The sequence below is a fragment of the Pleurodeles waltl genome, chromosome 3_1, assembly GCF_031143425.1.
Source record: "Pleurodeles waltl isolate 20211129_DDA chromosome 3_1, aPleWal1.hap1.20221129, whole genome shotgun sequence".
In the NCBI taxonomy this organism is placed as follows: Eukaryota; Metazoa; Chordata; class Amphibia; order Caudata; family Salamandridae; genus Pleurodeles; species Pleurodeles waltl.
Window position 1 is genome coordinate 562,233,095 of NC_090440.1, and position 18,688 is coordinate 562,251,782.

The window sequence follows — 18,688 nt, forward strand, 5'->3', positions numbered from 1 at the left end:
TTAGATTAGACAGAATCCTAAGTGACCCCACTACCTGGCTATTAGTATCGGGGGCAGAATATCTAGGCAAGACCTCCAACCACAATCCGTTACAGTTGCAGTTGCAGTTGCAATTGGAAAGGAGGCGCTACCCGACCAATACTTCCCACATGGAGGTTTCAATAGGCCTTGTTAGAAGATCAGGGACTTTCAGATGAAACGAATAACATACTAACACACTACTTTGAGGACAATTGGGGTACATCCAGCTCTAAACTAACTGATTGGGAAGCAATGAAGGTAGTGCTACTCGGCCATTTTATTTGCACGGTAGTCGGAGTGAGGGCAACAATACACAGGGATCTGACACAGACTGAGGCGTCCTCTAAAGCACTGGAGGATAGAGCCAGAAGTGACCCTGTAGCACAAACCAATTTAGATGCAGCAGTGGTCAAGCACACACACTTAAGGGAACAGTTATGATGGGTTGATCACTTTAGGTCTTAAGAGGCTAAAACGCACATTGAGGGAGACAAGGCTGGTCGCCTCCTGGCCTGGCTGCTCCATTACGCAGAGTCTCGTATGCCCGTTGTACGAAGCCACGCCTCTCCAACAACATTCGCCCTTCAACACACAAATTAATGAGGCATTCACAACTCATAGCGCACTATATGATTCCCCCCCCCCCCCCTCAAATTGCTTGCCAAGACAACATATGCAAGTTTCTGGAGGAGGTCGTACTTCCTAGAGTAACCCTGTCAAAAAGTGAGGACCTCAATGCCCAAATTAAACTGCAGGAGATTAGAGGGTTGATCCGAGAAGCAGCCACCAATAAAACACCAGGATTCACCAATAAAACACCAGGATTAGATGGACTCCCTTGTGAATTTTACAAAGCGTATGAACATCAACTTGGCCCTAGAAAACTTGAATTAAATACAACAGCCCTTGATGTGGGTCACCTACAGCGGACTATGCTGGAATCGTTATTGGTCTCCCTCTCCAAATCAGGTAAAGACCCAGAAGAGCTAGAATTCCTATTGCCCACTATTCCTGTTAGGGTCTGACTACAAGTTACTGAGCAAAATATTGGCAGGACGCATACAGGGACTAAGAGAGAGGCTGGTACAGAGATATCAAAATGGGTTCATCCCTGGGAGATCCACTATGCTAAATATTCCTAGACTGTAGAGTAATGGAACAGCCCCCCGCACCCCCACCTCACTGGACCTTTGCCGCATGCCTGGTCTTGGACCTCGAGAAGACGTTTTATACTGTGGATTGGGGCGACCTCTTCACCACACTGAAAATGTGGGATTACAGGGAGGATCCAAGCACTGATATGACTGCTATATACAGACCCTATGCCACAAGTCAAAATAGGACAATGCATCTCTCCCCCATTGCGGATTAAACGTGGGACAACACGGTTGCCCGCTGCCACCTCTATTGTTCGCGTTGGCCATAGAGCCCTTGGCACAGAAACTATGTCAAATGGGAGGAGAGTGGGGTATTCCGCTAGCTGTGGAAATTTACAGTCTCCTTATATGCGGACGATGTCCTGATATACAAGACATTTGTAATAGCTTTGCCCCAATCCGGTCTCTGCTGCAGGACTTTCACATGGCTTCTGGGCTGAGAGTGCACTGGGCAAAGTCTTGCCTATTCCCTTTACATTCACATTGCCCTCCACAGGACTTTCATTTTGAGGGACACCAACTAAAATGGGAACCGCAAACATTCAGATATTTGGGCATTAGTATTTACCATGATAAACAAGATTTACTGGACAGTAATTTTACAAAAGCAGTAGCAGCACTGAGGCCTCAGATGGCCTTTTGGGGCACACTGCCCCTTACCATTCAGGGTAGAGTAGTCTTTGACAAACAAAGATGATGTTACCATGGCTGTTATATTTCCTTCTGAATCTACCACTCAATATACCTCGGTCCACATTCCACGCTTTGCATTCCACATTGGGGTCCTCCATTCGGAACAAGGAGACGTCGCGGAGCGCTTCGAAAACTATAGCTCCCCATAACAAAAGGTGGCTTAGGCGCACCAAATTCTGAGCATTATTATTATTATTTGGCAGTGCAGTTGCAATGGCCCACATATTGGTTGGCGGGGCGATGTACAGGAGGTAAGCACCCTCACACTCATGTGAATAGAGGTGTAACGTCTCTTTATGCCTGAGGCGCATCTCCCAATGACGGCGAACAGCTTACTGAAGATTGCGTTCGAAAGCTTTCACCGTAGCCTGAAACTTTTATCAAAGATCCCACTTTATTTGCCATCCATACCACTGCGGTCAACTTCTACCTTTCATGAGCTTCTGGGAGAATTGGGGCTGACCACGTGGGAGGAGGTGGGTGTGGATGCAATGGGTGCTCTGCTTCAAGAAAGCACGCTCCTGTGGGGCATCAGTGACACAGAACCGGACCCCCACCCACTAGTGCAATTGTTGTTTACAATGCGTAATGGGCGTAAATTTATTATATGGCTGGCCCGTGCGTTTGCGCATGCTACACAGGACCCCTTAGTTGCAACACGTAGAGTGTGAAAGGGACCTAGGTAAAGAACTCACGGTTAAGGAATGAGAGACAGCTATAGAATACACTGGGCAAGTGTCACTAAATTTCAATATATACACAACATAACATTCTGCATAGAGCGTAACTCACACCTGCCATCCTTTCCCACATGTTTGGCTCTTCGTAGGCATGTCCACAATGCCAGTACCCAGGGCTGACATGAAACATATGTTCTAGGACTGTTCACAAGTAATAAGTTACTGGGCACAAGTGCATTCTGAAATAGAAAGGGTTACGGGGTGCTCTGACTTGAGTTCAATCGAAGGGTCAATGCTGGGCCTCTTCCAAAAATCACTGACTTCTAAAGCCAATAACACTTTTATTGATCTGGCGCTACTAGTGGCCCGGAGACTTATAACTATGCACTGGAAATCCCAAGTACTACCTGGTATGGCCCACTGCGAGCAGCGACACTTAAGTGGGGCAGAGAAGAAGCAGTAGCATTGAAAATAGAGGCCTCCGTAAACATCCCATAGCTGCAGAATGGGAAACATGGTTAGCTTATCTTCGTACCCACCCCCTGACACTAACCATTCCGGACAACACCTAACTATCCCTTCTTTTAACCAGTCAGGCCACCTACGGTCCCTGATGACGGGAACGAAGGTTACAACACCCCACGCACCATCACAGATTGGGGTAAACATGAGATATTGGTATGGCTCGAGGTCTGGCTGAGGAGGTTGTGTATTTGGGATTCTGTAACGAAGGGGAAAATCTCATCATATGCTAGTTCACTTGTTTATACTGTTTGTGTTGAATAAGAAATTAACTGTTTTCTTTTTACACATCCTGTTTTGTACATGATGGGATTTGCACATATCACAATGACTAATTCTCCTGCATTGTATTCTGTAATGTGTTTGCAATACTGAAATATCGATAAAAATGGTTATAAAATAAAATAAAAAAAACGTACAATAATTTACCAAATTATCCCTACCACCCTCATGTTCTGAAAGAAACAACTATGTGATGGAGCCACTGATTATCACACGTCTCATTCCAGTCCGTTATTCATTTGAGCCTTCATATAGGAAGCACTAGTCTAGGTCAATCATGCACTTCACGTGCACCAGCCAATATGGGTCAACCAATCTCCAACTGTCCTCCAATAGCATTTCAAGAAATGTGACAAGTTGTGTTTATAATAAAGATCAAATTCAATTATGTGTTTCACCATCTTTGTTGCAATCTTTATAATTTTAGAAATAACTACATATTTTGAGGGGCAAGTGGTCAGTACACGCAGGTAGATGACGTCCACCCCCTATTTTCACAGGTTGGAGCCGTCCCCCCATGATAAGAGGTTGAGTTGCAATGAAATATGCTGAGCTTGTCCTAGAGTAATTTTCTGACACGGGACACATTCAGCAGCTGCCTGCATGTTGTTTGTTTTCCGTTCTGAGCAGCAATGTGCAGGAGAGGAAGGGGCTTTATTATTTTAATCTCTAGCTGAGAATTAGGCCTGAATTAGACAGCCATCAGCTATCTTTGTTCAAGTAGCATCGTGGCTGGGAGCGAACTCGAACCTATCACTTAGATGCCAGAGCAATGTAATGTACAGGATGTATTACATAAAGCAATAAGGTCAGGACTACTGGAACTACGCAGCAAAAGCAAACCACATTATGCGGTAAAAAAGTCTAATAATGCAGTAATATGGCACATTTAGTGCTAGTACTACCTCATTATTTTCGAATTTTCCCAAGTCACCACTATCTGGGCAAAGGGTTCACCCCATTAGTACCACCTTGACATCTAAAAATGGAAATAAGCAACAGAAAGCTAAACAGTCAACCTTTACAAAAGGCCTTACACTGCGCTGCAATAAATGTCAATGGTCTGTTATTAACTTTATCTGTTTGAGCTTGAAACTTTTTGTTGAAATCTGCAGATAATGAAGCAGATAGTAGATTATGTGCCAAATGCAGCAAATCCATAATTATGCAAAAATTGCAGTAGATGCAAAATTGCATAATTCCAGTGCCTCTGAATGAGGGTTGCAAGGTGGAGGTGTTTCACATCGTCCTTCATAGCGCACTGTGCTTGATTATAAGGACTGCAGTTTATAACCTGCAAGTAACAAAAGGATCTCTGAGTTATGAGCAGTAACCCACTTGCATTTCTACACAAAATCAAAATGTCACCTGTATGTTACACGATGTGCTTTGCAGGAGACACATTGACCATCTATGCTACTTTAAGTCAAAACTGTGACTAGACAAAACACGTCTCCAGCAAAACGCATTAATCACCATAGTTCTCTTACCATTGTTATTATTCCTTTAAATTTACTGGGCACACATTGATCTCTACAGCAGGTGCCTTAACCCCATAAGGTATTTTTAAAAGTAGCCTGTAGGAAGTTGACTCTGTATGCACTATTTCAAAGTAAGAAATAGCATGCACAGAGTCCAAGGGTTCCCCTTAGAGGTAAGGTAGTGGCAAAAAGAGATAATTCTAGTGCTCTATTTTGTGGTAGTGTGGTCGAGCAGTAGGCTTATCAGAGGGTAGTGTTAAGCATTTGTTGTACATACACACAGGCAATAAATGAGGCACACACACTCAGACAATTCCAGGCCAATAGGTTTTTGTATAGAAAAATATATTTTCTTAGTTTATTTTAAGAACCACAGGTTCAAGATTTACACACAATACTTTAAATGAAAGGTATTTCACTCAGGTATCTTAGGAACTTTGAATCAACAATATAACATGTACAGTGTTGGCAAAAATGGCAATCAGCTATTTTAAAACTAGACAGTGCAAAATTCAACAGTTACTGTGGGAGGTACGTATTTTGTTAGTTTTCAGGTAAGTAAAGCACTTACAGAGTTCAAGTTTGGATCCAAGGTAGCCCACCGTGGGGGGTTCAGAGCAACCCCAAAGTTACCACACCAGCAGCTCAGGGCCGGTCAGGTGCAGAGTTCAAAGTGGTGCCCAAAACACATAGGCTTCAATGGAGAGGGGGGGGGGGGGGGGGGGGGGAGGGGGGGGGGGGGGGGTGCCCCGGTTCCAATCTGCCAGCAGATAAGTACCCATGACTTCGGAGGGCAGACCAGGGGGGTTTTGTAGGGTACCGGGGGAGGGGGGGGCCACAAGCAGGCACAGAAAGTACACCCTCAGCAGCACAGGGGCGGCCGGGTGCAGAGTGCAAACAGGCTTCGGGTTTGTAATAGGTTTCAATGGGAGACCCAGGGGTCTCTTCAGCGATGCAGGCAAGAGGGGGGGTGGGTGGGGGGGGAGGGAGGGGGCTCCTCTGGGTAGCCACCACCTGGGCAAGGGAGAGGGCTACCTGGGGGGGGGGGGGGGGTCGCTCCTGCACTGGAGGTTGGATCCTTCAGGTCCTGGGGGCTGTGGGTGCAGTGTGTTTCCCAGGCGTCGGGTTCTTGGAAGCAGGCAGTCGCGGTCAGGGAGAGCCTCGAGATTCCCTCTGCAGGCGTCGCTGGGGGGGGGGGGGGGCTCAGGGGGGTCAACTCTGGCTACTCACAGGGGCGTAGTCGCCGGGGAGTCCTCCCTGTAGCATTGGTTCTCCGCAGGTCGAGCCGGGGGCGTCAGGTGCAGAGTGGAAAGTCTCACGCTTCCAGCGGGAAACGTGTGGTCCTTTAAAAGTTGCTTCTTTGTTACAAAGTTGCAGTTTCTTTGGAACAGGGCTGCTGTCCTCTGGAGTTCTTGGTCCTTTTAGATGCAGGGTAGTCCTCTGAGGCTTCAGAGGTCGCTGGACCCTGGGGGACGCGTCGCTATTGCAGTTTTTCTCGAAGTGGGGAGACAGGCCGGTAGGGCTGGGGCCAAAGCAGTTGGTGTCTCCGTCTTCTCTGCAGGGCTTCAGGTCAGCAGTCCTTCTTCGTCTTCAGGTTGCAGGAATCTCTTCCTCGGTTCTGGGAGCCCCTAAATACTCAATTTAGGGGTGTGTTTAAGTCTGGGGGGTTAGTAGTCAATGTCTACTAGCCCTGAGGGTGGCTACACCCTCTTTGTGCCTCCTCCCTGAGGGGAGGGGGGCACATCCCTAATCCTATTGGGGGAATCCTCCATCTGCAAGATGGAGGATTTCTAAAAGTCAGAGTCACCTCAGGACACCTTAGGGGCTGCCCTGACTGGCCAGTGACTCCTCCTTGTTTTTCTCATTATCTCCTCCGGCCTTGCCGCCAAAAGTGGGCCCGTGGCGGCGGGCATCTCCACTAGCTGGAGTGCCCTGGGGCGCTGTAACAGAGGGGGTGAGCTTTTGAGGCTCACCGCCAGGTGTTACAGTTCCTGCAGGGGGAGGTGAGAAGCACCTCCACCCAGTACAGGCTTTGTTACTAGCCACAGAGTGATAAAGGCACTCTCCCCATGTGGCCAGCAACATGTCTGGTGTGTGGCAGCCTGGTAAAACTCGTCAGCCCACACTGGAAGTCGGGTATGTTTTCAAGGGGCAGCTCTAAGATGCCCTCTGGGGTGTATTTCACAATAAAATGTACACTGGTATCAGTGTGCATTTATTGTGCTGAGAAGTTTGATACCAAACTTCCCAGTTTTGTTGGAGTTTGTGTATGACAGACTCCCAGATCATATACTCTTATGGCTACCCTGCACTTACAATGTCTAAGGTTTTGCTTAGAAACTTTGGGGGCATAGTGCTCATGAACCTATGCCCTCACCTATGGTATAGTGCACCCTGCCTTAGGGCTGTAAGGCCTGCTAGAGGGGTGACCTATCTATGCCATAGGCAGTGTTGAGGTTTGTATGGCACCCTGAGGGGAGTGCCATGTCGAATTAGTCGTTTTCTCCCCACCAGCACACACAAGCTGGCAAGCAGTGTGTCTGTGCTGAGTGAGGGGTCTCCAGGGTGGCATAAGACATGCTGCAGCCCTTAGAGACCTTCCCTGGCATCAGGGCCCTTGGTACCAGGGGTACCAGTTACAAGGGACTTTCCTGGATGCCAGGGTGTGCCAATTGTGGAAACAAAGGTACAGGTTAGGGAAAGAACACTGGTGCTGGGGCCTGGTTAGCAGGCCTCAGCACACTTTCAAATCATAACTTGGCATCAGCAAAGGCAAAAAGTCAGGGGGTAACCATGCCAAGGAGGCATTTCCTTACATAGCCTTTGCAACCACTGACCCTCGGGTAGGTCGCTCCCCTGCTCACGCAGCGCCTCCAGTCCCTGACTGCCTTCCTCTCCTGTGAGTGTGCTCCCCCCTTCTTGCCCGTGTACCCAGAGTGCTTGTGCTGACTAAAAATCCCTTTTCTCTCCTTGTATCCCGTGCGTGTGCACCCGAGTGACTGAAATTCCCTTTCTCTCCTTGTATCCCCCGTGCGTGTGCCCCCGAGTGCCGTGCGCCGTCCTCCCCTCTCAGCCCCTCCTTTTTAGTAGATTTTAGTAGGCTCTTGTTCCCTTTTCGCCGTCTTACCGCTTTTTCCCGCCGCTCCTACCGCGCTTTTCCCGCCGTTTTTTGCCGCTCTTTTTTCCCGCTTCCAGCTCCCCTGCCCGCCCACCTCCCGCCTCCCAGCTGACCCCACCTACCCCTTAAATGGCGGCCGCTGCGAGGCAGAGGTAGCGACCACTGACCCTCGGGTAGGTCGCTCCCCTGCTCACGCAGCGCCTCCAGTCCCTGACTGCCTTCCTCTCCTGGGAGTGTGCTCCCCCCTTCTTGCCCGTGTACCCCGAGTGCTTGTGCTGACTAAAAATCCCTTTTCTCTCCTTGTATCCCGTGCGTGTGCCCCCGAGTGACTGAAATTCCCTTTCTCTCCTTGTATCCCGTGTGTGTGCCCCCGAGTGCCGTGCGCCGTCCTCCCCTCTCAGCCCCTCCTTTTTAGTAGATTTTAGTAGGCTCTTGTTCCCTTTTCGCCGTCTTACCGCTTTTTCCCGCCGCTCCTACCGCGCTTTTCCCGCCGTTTTTTGCCGCTCTTTTTTCCCGCTTCCAGCTCCCCTGCCCGCCCACCTCCCGCCTCCCAGCTGACCCCGCCTCCCCACCTACCCCTTAAATGGCGGCCGCTGCGAGGCAGAGGTAGCGACCACTGACCCTCGGGTAGGTCGCTCCCCTGCTCACGCAGCGCCTCCAGTCCCTGACTGCCTTCCTCTCCTGTGAGTGTGCTCCCCCCTTCTTGCCAGTGTACCCCGAGTGCTTGTGCTGACTAAAAATCCCTTTTCTCTCCTTGTATCCCGTGCGTGTGCCCCCGAGTGACTGAAATTCCCTTTCTCTCCTTGTATCCCGTGCGTGTGCCCCCGAGTGCCGTGCGCCGTCCTCCCCTCTCAGTCCCTCCTTTTTAGTAGATTTTAGTAGGCTCTTGTTCCCTTTTCGCCGTCTTACTGCTTTTTCCCGCCGCTCCTACCGCGCTTTTCCGGCCGTTTTTTTGCCGCTCTTTTTTGCCGCTCTTTTTTCCCGCTTCCAGCTCCCCTGCCCGCCCACCTCCCGCCTCCCAGCCTACCCCGCCTCCCCACCTACCCCTTAAATGGCGGCCGCTGCGAGGCCGCGCCAAAGGCGCGCCTAAGGCAAGCCCGTCTGCGCCCGGACCGCGCCCAGCGCCCGAACCCCTGGCCCCCGCGCCGCCCCCCGCTTGACCTAGGACTCCGCCACCCTCGCCAACCTCAACCCCGGCCGCGCGCCGGGCTGCTACCGCGCCACCCCGAAACGAACCCACGGACCCTTCACCTGCAGCAACTGCCGCTTCACCTGCCTACGGACCCACACCGCCACCATCAAGAACGACGCCCCCGGAAGCAACCTCGAATGCATCCTGGTCAACACCCGCTCCGTCCACAGGCACGCCATCGAACTGTGGAACCTCATCAACTCAACGAACCCAGACATCGCCTTCCTCACCGAGACCTGGATGAACCCCTCCTCGGCACCCGACATCGCCATCCCCGACGGCTACAAAATCATCCGGAGAGACCGCTTCAACCGCACCGGAGGAGGCATCGCCATCGCACACAAAAGCTCCATCAGCATCTCGACCCACACCGACAACTCACTTCCCGACGCCGAACACCTCCACTTCGCGATCCACATCGACCCCAAGACAACCCTAAGAGGCACCCTCATGTACAGACCACCAGGACCCCGCACCAAGTTCAGCGAAGACATCGCAGACTTCGTCAACCCCCACGCACTCTCATCCACCGACTACATCCTCCTAGGAGACCTCAACTTTCACCTGGAGAACCACACCGACAACAACACCACCGCCGTTCTAGACAACCTCGCCAACCTGGGACTGAAACAACTGGTCAACACCCCCACCCACTACGCCGGACACACGCTCGACCCCATCTTCTCCTCAAGCAAACACATCACCTTCAGCCACACCACCGAACTCACATGGTCGGACCACAGCTGCGTCCACTTCAGCTTCAAGAAAACCACCGTGCATCACCACACCCGGCAACCACCAAAAAGACACTGGAACCGAATCACCACAGAACAACTCGCAGCAACGCTCTCCCTGAACCAACCCACCAGCACCAGCAACCCCAACGAGGCCGCCAACAACCTCACCAACTGGATCTCCGACTGCGCCAACCTCCTAGCCCCTCTGAAGACCCAAACCAACACCAACAACCACAAGAAAAACTCCTGGTTCACCACCGAACTCAAAAACTCCAAGAAAGAATGCCGCCTCCGCGAGAAGACATGGCGCCTCAACCCGACAGAGGAAAACCTGACAGCTCTCAAGGACACCACCCGCCAACACCACCAACGCCTCCGCACCGCACGAAAAACAGCCTACCAGAACAGACTTGACAACAACGCCCACAACAGCAAGGAACTATTTGGCATCGTCAAAGAGCTCTCCAACCCGGACGCAGAAACCAACCCCATCCCTCCCTCACAGGACCTCTGCGACTCCCTCGCGACCTTCTTCCACCGTAAGATCGCCGACATCTACAACAGCTTCACGACCACCAACATGAACCCGCCCCCGGAAGCCGCAAACGACATCATCACCATCCTCGCCTGGAACCCTACCACCACCGAGGAAACCACCCGCGTCATGAACTCGATCCACTCGGGATCACCCTCCGACCCCTGTCCTCACCACATTTACAACAAGGCCGACAACATCATCGCACCCCACCTCCGAGACGTCATCAACGCCTCCCTCACCACCGCTACCTTCCCTGAAAGCTGGAAACACGCAGAACTCAACGCCCTCTTAAAGAAACCTACAGCAGACCCCACCGAACTCAAAAACTTCCGGCCTATCTCCCTCCTACCGTTCCCCGCCAAAGTGATTGAGAAAATCGTCAACGCTCAACTCACCGCCGCCCTGGAAACCTCAGACTCCCTCGACTCCACTCAGTTCGGATTCAGGGCCAACCACAGCACCAAAACCGCCCTCATCGCAGCCACGGACGACATCCGAGCCCTGACCGACAAGGGTGAAACCGTGGCCCTCATTCTCCTGGATCTCTCTGCAGCCTTCGACACAGTCTGCCACCGCACCCTGATAGACCACCTCTGCAGCGCCGGCATCAGAGGCAAGGCCCTGGAATGGGTCATCTCCTTCCTCTCCGGAAGGACCCAGAGAGTCCGCCTCCCCCCCTTCAGATCCGCAGCCACGGAGATCATCTGCGGCGTACCCCAAGGATCCTCCCTCAGCCCCACCCTATTCAACGTCTACATGACCCCCCTGGCAAACGTCGCACGCAAACACGGACTCGACATCATATCCTACGCCGACGACACCCAGCTCATCTTATCCCTCACCAACAACCCCACATCAGCAAGGACCAGACTGCACGACGGCATGAAGGAAGTAGCGACCTGGATGACAGACAGCCGACTGAAACTGAACACAGATAAAACGGAGGTCCTCATCCTCGGCCCTACCCCCTCCGCATGGGACGACTCCTGGTGGCCCCCCGCCCTAGGCAGCACTCCCCAACCGACCAACCACGCACGCAACCTCGGCTTCATCCTGGACTCCTCCCTCTCGATGACCAGACAGGTCAACTCGGTGACCTCAGCGTGCTTCAACACCCTCCGCATGCTCCGCAAGATCTTTCGCTGGATCCCCATCGACACCAGGAAGACCGTCACCCACGCCCTCGTCACCAGCCGCCTGGACTACGGGAACACTCTGTACGCCGGCATCACCACCAAGCTGCAGAGGAAACTTCAACGGATCCAGAACGCCGCAGCACGACTCATCCTGGACATACCTCGCCACCACCACATCTCCGGACACCTGAGAAAACTCCATTGGCTCCCGGTCAACAAGAGGATCATCTTCAGACTCCTCACCCACGCACACAAAGCCCTCTACAACCTCGGACCCAAACTCATCAACTCCCGCGTCTCCTTCTACACTCCTCCGCGCACTCTGCACTCCACCGGTCAGGCCTTGGCAGCCGTTCCCCGCATCCGCAAAACCACCGCCGGAGGAAAATCCTTCTCTTTTCTGGCAGCGAAGACCTGGAACTCCCTGCCCAGTCAGCTTCGCGCCATACCCGAACACCTCCCCTTCAGAAGGCAGCTCAAGACCTGGCTCTTCGAGCACTGACCCCCTCCCCCCCAGCGCCTTGAGACCCTTATGGGTGAGTAGCGCGCTTTATAAATGTGATTGATTGATTGATTGCAACCAGTTACACAAGAACAGATTAACGGTCACATTTCTCGGATTTGTCAATTTCTTTGTGGCAGAGTTTTTTTTAATTTTTTTTAAAGAAAACACATGTATAAAGGTGTATGGGGGAACTGCTTTGCACGACTTCGTCTCTCGTGAACCAATCGCCTTTTTGTTGCCACACCATGGCCCCCAATTCATGGGTTCCTGCAGTAAGGAGTTTCCAGCACCACTGTAAGGATCACACACAGGGGAGTAGCAATGCTGGAAAACTGTTTCAAGTCTGCCTCGCGTCTGCAAATTTTACAGCATGCCCGAAGCCAGGAAGTATTCAGCAGGGAGAACATATAAAAATGTCCACCCTGCGATTCCCAAAATGCACGAGCCGAGCCCTGGAAATGATTGTTAAGTAAATCATGCAACAAACATGTTAGACTATGGTAAAGTATATTCAAAATTCAAAAAGGTATATATTTTTTTAGCGGGCAGAAAAGTTTCAACTTAGTGCATAAGATTATATCACTGCACTGAGAAAGGTTTATTGAAAGTGATGGATTTCAACTTTGTAGCCCCAGCTACAATGGCATTAGTAAAATAAGCAGCAAGACTGGTCATGTATGCCCTGAAAATGGCCCGGATTCCTATTAGAATTAGAGCAACATTTTAGTCTATCAAACACAAATAATTGGCGAGCATGGCGCCTACAACTCAGCATTGGTTTTCTTGTGCAGCTCGGCCCCTAGATGGGTATCTTTATCTGTTAACTGTTTTGTCTTTGACAACAATGCTATTATTGAACTAAGAGGGAAAGTCTATTTGTGACCTAGATTCTTACTGTAGATGAAGCAACATTATAGTACATTAGATCAAACACAGGAGAAAGGTTTGCCTAGGATCACAGTTTGGTCAAGTGGGGATACCAGGATTAATCTTGGGTTTGCTGCTTTCACTTTCACTCTTGCTCTGGGTCATTGTCTGTTGGTGCAAAATTAGCCCCAATCTCTTGAAATGAGTAAAAGTGCCGACCACGGACACATTAAGTGGTGGGTATGGCTGGGCAAGCATACTTCACATACAGAGCACAGGCAACTTAACCAATCACATCAACATGGAAATGCAATGCACATAGATTAGTACTCCTGGTGGAGTGGACTGGTGGCAGAGTACGTTTGTTCAATCTTAGAGTTAAGGAAGTTTTACACTGACACCAGTCAACAATGTTTCACATGTAGCTTAAAAAAAGAACAAGTCTTATGACTGAATTAGGAGTGTTGGCGTGTCTCCTTCGTCGACTTCACAATCTCTGCAAGTGTGCTGGATGGTTTCCATACAAGGTACTCACTTTGTGTCCCATTCCTTGGCCACTGATTTGACATGTGTCAGCACTGTTTCTGCAGTTACTAAGGTACTCCCCTCCAGTCAGTTTACATTCCTCATAATTTTAGATGTCCCAATTCAACTCTGTAGTTCTAATTACATCAATTCTCCACAACAGTTAAAGTTTGAGGTGGCATTGTTATGATTTGAACTTATCTGCATGCAAGACACTGCAGTAGTAGACTGTTTATTCAAGCTGCTAAATGATCTATCAGTCCACCACTCTGGTCAATAGTTTACTTTATATATTTTGGCCTTTTAGAGATTTACAAATACCTTTACTGATGTAGACCCCCTGATTCTTGGATGCAAAAAATGCTGTCCTTGTATTCTTTTACTACATTTTTTTAGTATGCTGTAAGGTGTCGGGTTAAAGATGAAGGTATCACGCCCAGGAAGTAGGCACAGGCAATTTGGGTATGCTCAGCAAGAGCTGGCTGTCCATGTACCTAAGGAGTCTGGCTACACTCCTGGAAGCAGAAACACCCTAACTGCAGGCCCCTCAAACAAATACAAGAGTCATTTTGAGTTTGTGTTCGTGTATAGACCTGTGGCGTTAGAAACTGTATTGTCAATGGTGGGGATAAGGTTAAAGAACAAGTGCAACCTGCTTGGAGGGCAATAAACACACTACCAGTGACTTCAAGTGACTAAGAATGGGATTTCAGCACCATGTACTTGATAAGGTCACCCATACTAAACTATCTTGGTATGGCATGTCTTTCTTCACCAATGTTCATAGATCTCATGGACCCCCCTTCTGCCTCTTTGGAATACATTGCCATACGTTAACAGATGGATGACTGCTCATCGCCATGCGGGTGATACTCAGACTAGGAAGGTAGATCCTACTTCCCATCACATAAAAGAAAGCAGATCGGTAGATTTTTTACAGTAATTTTTTTACCCAAATATTAAGGATTCAATTATGTAAAAGATCTCACTAATTACTAATGCCCTCAATTAATATGTGTGGAATATCCAGGTATAACTATCTTTCATAGGGAATATAGTTTGTCATGCTCAGAATATCAATGCAGTGTCCAACTTACATTTTATTTGATAACTGTCAAAGTGATAAAATTGTCAATGTATGTAATGGTGGTAGGTTAATAAATGTTATAGCTTTGATATCCACATTTGTAGTTTCTAAAATTGTTAATGTAATGCATGAACTGTGCTTTATTTTTGGTGCTAAGTGTTGCATGTCTAGTTTGTAGAACTTAGTGGCTTTTCTATGGAGGTTAAACAAAATGTCATCCACATTTGGGCTGTTAATTTCTTCAGACAGGAAACTCAAGCCACAGGCTTAAATACTGATCAGCTTTAATTTGTTAGCTCTCTTAATGCTGTAAAATGTACTCATGATAGACCTGCTAAAGAAATGGGTGAGGCCTTAAGATTTAATGTAACTTCTTGCAAGTTCATGATGCCATTTCCCGTTTTGTCACACTACACAATGTCACATGCCATGATGTCACTTGCATACTGCCTAACATGGTTAGTCCCCGCACTTTATTTTAAGGACTTGTGCCCAATCTATATTAGTCATGCTGAAAACCTTAAGCAACGTTGAGCCCAAACCTTCACGTATTTCCAGCCTACCTGATGCGGTCATCAGCACAGATGGTTACTACTCGGTTCCCAGTAATTGGTGAGAAGTAGGCTGAGCCCACACTCTTGGTGTTGCCAAGCAGAGAAGCCACTGGTCTCATCCCTTTTGGTTTCAGGCGTCGTACGTCATAGATCGAAACATCCCTGCAACAAAAACAGTTCTTTCATACCATACCTGCAAAAGTAAGCTGCCAAGCACATATCCAGAACAAACCCTAGTCTCATTTAATAAGGTTTTTGGGTTTAAGAGTAAATGGAGGATTGGGAACTAGGGAAAGGGTGGGCTGCTGTGTGGCACTGGAGCCAGGAATGTGAGAGGGTATGTTAGCACCAGAGTGCTGATGAGGTCTGGAAGGAGATAAGGTGGTGAACTAATGAAGAGATAAGGAACAAGGCCTTTAGGTTGGATATGGGTTTTAGGGTGGTATGGGCATTTTTAGGTTTTTGGGTGGTAATGACATGTTTAGGTTTTAGGGTGAGAATGGGTTTTGCGTGGTAAGGGATGTTTTGGGTGGGTGGGGGTTTTAGGGTGGTAAGTGCATTCTTAGGTTTTAGGGTGGGTATAGGTTTTATAGGGTGAGTATCGGTTTTTAGGTGGCAAGGGCAATTTTAGGTTTTTAATGTGGGTATGGGTTTTTGAGTGGTAAGGGGTGTTTAGGTTTTTTTTTGGTGGTAAACGCATTTTTAGGTTTTAGGGTGGGTATGGGTTTTTGGGTTGTAAGGTATTTTGCAGGTGGGTATGGGTTTTTGGGTGGCAAGGTGATGCATGCGTTGTAGTGACTGTTGTAAAGGTATGCATGGTTCCATCATACAACCTTTAGAGGGAGGCAGGGAACAAGACTGGCCTAGGAAGAGAAGACTGGGGAAAGAACAAGTCCGTCTGAGCTGAGATTTTTTGGGGGGAGGAAGCAAAATAAACATCTGTTACTCAGCACCTTCCCCCTTCTGGGTGAAAGTGTGCTTTAGAAATACTTATGTTATGTTGCGAGTTATGCAAGTTGAGTGGGAAAGAGGAAGAATGAGGAAAAAGGGCAGCGGAGAGTGAGAGTCAAGGAACAAGACGAGCAGAAGATGGGGAAACAGGGAACAGGCATTTTGTGGGAGGGAGACAGAACAAGGCTGGCCAAGGAAGGGAGAAGGGGGTGCAAATAAATCTGTCATTCACTGCCAAGATGCTCTTTGGGCTGAATGAACTCTTTACAAATATGCATGTTCTGTTAAAAAGGCCAGCCAAAGGAAGAAGCTGATGAACAAGGCTGGATGAGGGGGTGCTTCCCCTCAGGAAACTAGTCATGCGGTAGGAGGGAGGGGACCAAGGCCGGATGAGGGGAGGGAGAAAAGTCAGATGGAACAAGGCCAGCCAAGGGAGGGCGATTGGGAGTGAGGTAAAGGGAACAGAAACCAAAAATGGGAAAACAAGGACCTAGTTAACAGAGGCCATCATGGGAGAAGATCAGGAGAAAAAAAGTAAGCAGGGTTAGGGGCTAAGGAAGAGGCAAGGAGAAGAATGCAAACTAATAAAAGAAAAAGGGGACAGGCAATAAAACACTAATTTGAAGAAATGAGCAGTAAGGAATTCACTACCTTATTAAAAGCCAGAGTGAAAGCACAATTGTTCTTGTGGAGCAACACTTTAAGGGAGAAGAGCCTGTATCCAATCCACAAAAGACACAAGGTAGGCGAGTGCCTCCTGCTACGTACACAGGAAGAGAAACTAGGAAGTAGCTATGGAATTACTGTACAGGGACCACCCAGAGTGAGGAAAGCCACACAGAGAAGCAATGAATACCAATCACTCAAGAACATGTCAGATAGGGGAAAGACTCATAAGACAAGACTGCATTCTGGAACCAATGGAAACCATCACCTGAGCTGTGGTGGGCTCTAGGAGAAGGCAGAGCATGTCACAATGACGCTGCAAAGAAAGCTCTTCAAGGAGACAAAGTATGTCATAATAAACAATTAATCAAGACCTTTGTGAAAGCTCCATATGAAGGTAACTGTTAATACAGCGTATCATAATATGCAAGGACAGTACAAGGAGTCACAGAAAAAGCAGAACTCACCCTGCTCCTGCGGTCATGATGTAGTTCCTGTCTACTGGATGCACATGTACAGTCCGAACAGTCTTGGAATTCACTTGTGCGAGCAGTTCACAGGAGGTTCCCGGGGTTCGTCTGTCCACTACAGCAACATCACCATCCCAGAGCCCCACTAGCAGCTTGAAGCAGTCATCGGAGAGGAAATCGAAGGAAGAGAAGCTAGCTGCTTCATCTCGGTATACCTAGGAGACCACAGGCAGAAAGCTCAAGCCTTTACCTATGATGCAAGTTATTTAAAAGTATATATTTTTTTTTAATTAGTCAAGCTTCTCCTTTCAGAATCATTATGTCCGAATGACTGAGCTGAGGCAAGTGACAAAGATAGCGCAAATCCAAGGGTACTCCCTCCTTTCCTTGCCCCCATTTCTGTGCCTCCACTATCAACTTCCCTTCAATTAATTTCATGGGGTTGGAGTTCTCTAGGACTCTACAATGTAAAAGAAGGGAGAAGCTGAATTCACCCCAAATAATTGTTTTAGGCAATCGATTGCCCTACTCAATATCAAACCAGGAGCTACTTAAAGGAAGACGAGGACTTACAGATCACTTTTACAATACTCTACCCTGGTTAAATCCCCTCTTTTTACATCAGTAATGTAGGGCCACAGTTAGGCCTGAGCACCAAAGGCGGAATAAATAAAGGCTATAGCACTCTCAGAGTGGAAGATGGAAGGGAGGATCCACCACATAAGAAGGATGAAGTGGTGACAACTGCAGACTACAGATCAAATCTGGCCATCAATTTCTATTAGGTCAGTGTTAGCTCCTACATTTTGACCTTGGTCTTGGGGTCAATCCCATATTGACCCTAGCAGAGGGGCAGTCCGGTATTGACTGACCCCGTATTTTTGGTGGATTTGGCTTGATGAGAGAGAGAGTAATATGTATGTTGATGATAAAAGACCAGTTCACTTTTCTTTCCATTGAATTACATTACATTTTCGCCATCCACGATTCAGTAGCAGACAAGCCAGTTTCTAGGACCACGGTAAGTTCAGTTAATTGTTTTCACTTCCGATAGGTTATCCAAAACAGCCAATGAGCTGATTAAGCACCTGTATTGCACGCAGACTTCATTTTCTAGTAGTTTAGCGAGGTTTCTGCATGCCGCAGGATTGAGCATCCTTGCTCCCTCCTTTCGGAATTGGCATTGTGTTATTTCGTTCGCACGATTGTTTTAGCCTATTTTATTAATTTGGCTGTTACTTTCCAGTAGGTGCAGCACCTAGCAAGCTAGGTGCCAACACGGAGACCTGCTGGGCTCCATATGCTTTGTTTTACCCCTTTTGTTTCTTTAATTGTAGGCAAACGCTTGCTTCATGGCCTTGGAACAATTTCTGGCCACACACCTGCTATGATGTATATTTAAAACGGCTGGACACGTGGACGAACAGTGGGTGCGCCCCAGGTGCTACAAAGGAAAGTCCATTCGCACACAGTCTGCACAAAACGCTAGCAATGCTGCTCAACCAC

At 48.7% G+C, this 18,688-nt stretch overlaps 1 protein-coding gene across 1 annotated transcript in view; it reads right to left on the reverse strand.

Annotated features, from left to right (window-relative positions):
* WDR76 (WD repeat domain 76) overlaps positions 1–18,688 on the reverse strand; it is an 86,516-nt gene that overhangs the window by 24,325 nt on the left and 43,503 nt on the right. The window contains exons 10-11 of the mRNA XM_069222971.1: positions 17,180–17,397; positions 15,105–15,257 (exon numbers count right to left, since the gene is read on the reverse strand). Of these exons, the coding sequence (XP_069079072.1) occupies positions 15,105–15,257; positions 17,180–17,397 (371 nt within the window). The remainder of the gene's footprint in view (positions 1–15,104; positions 15,258–17,179; positions 17,398–18,688) is intronic.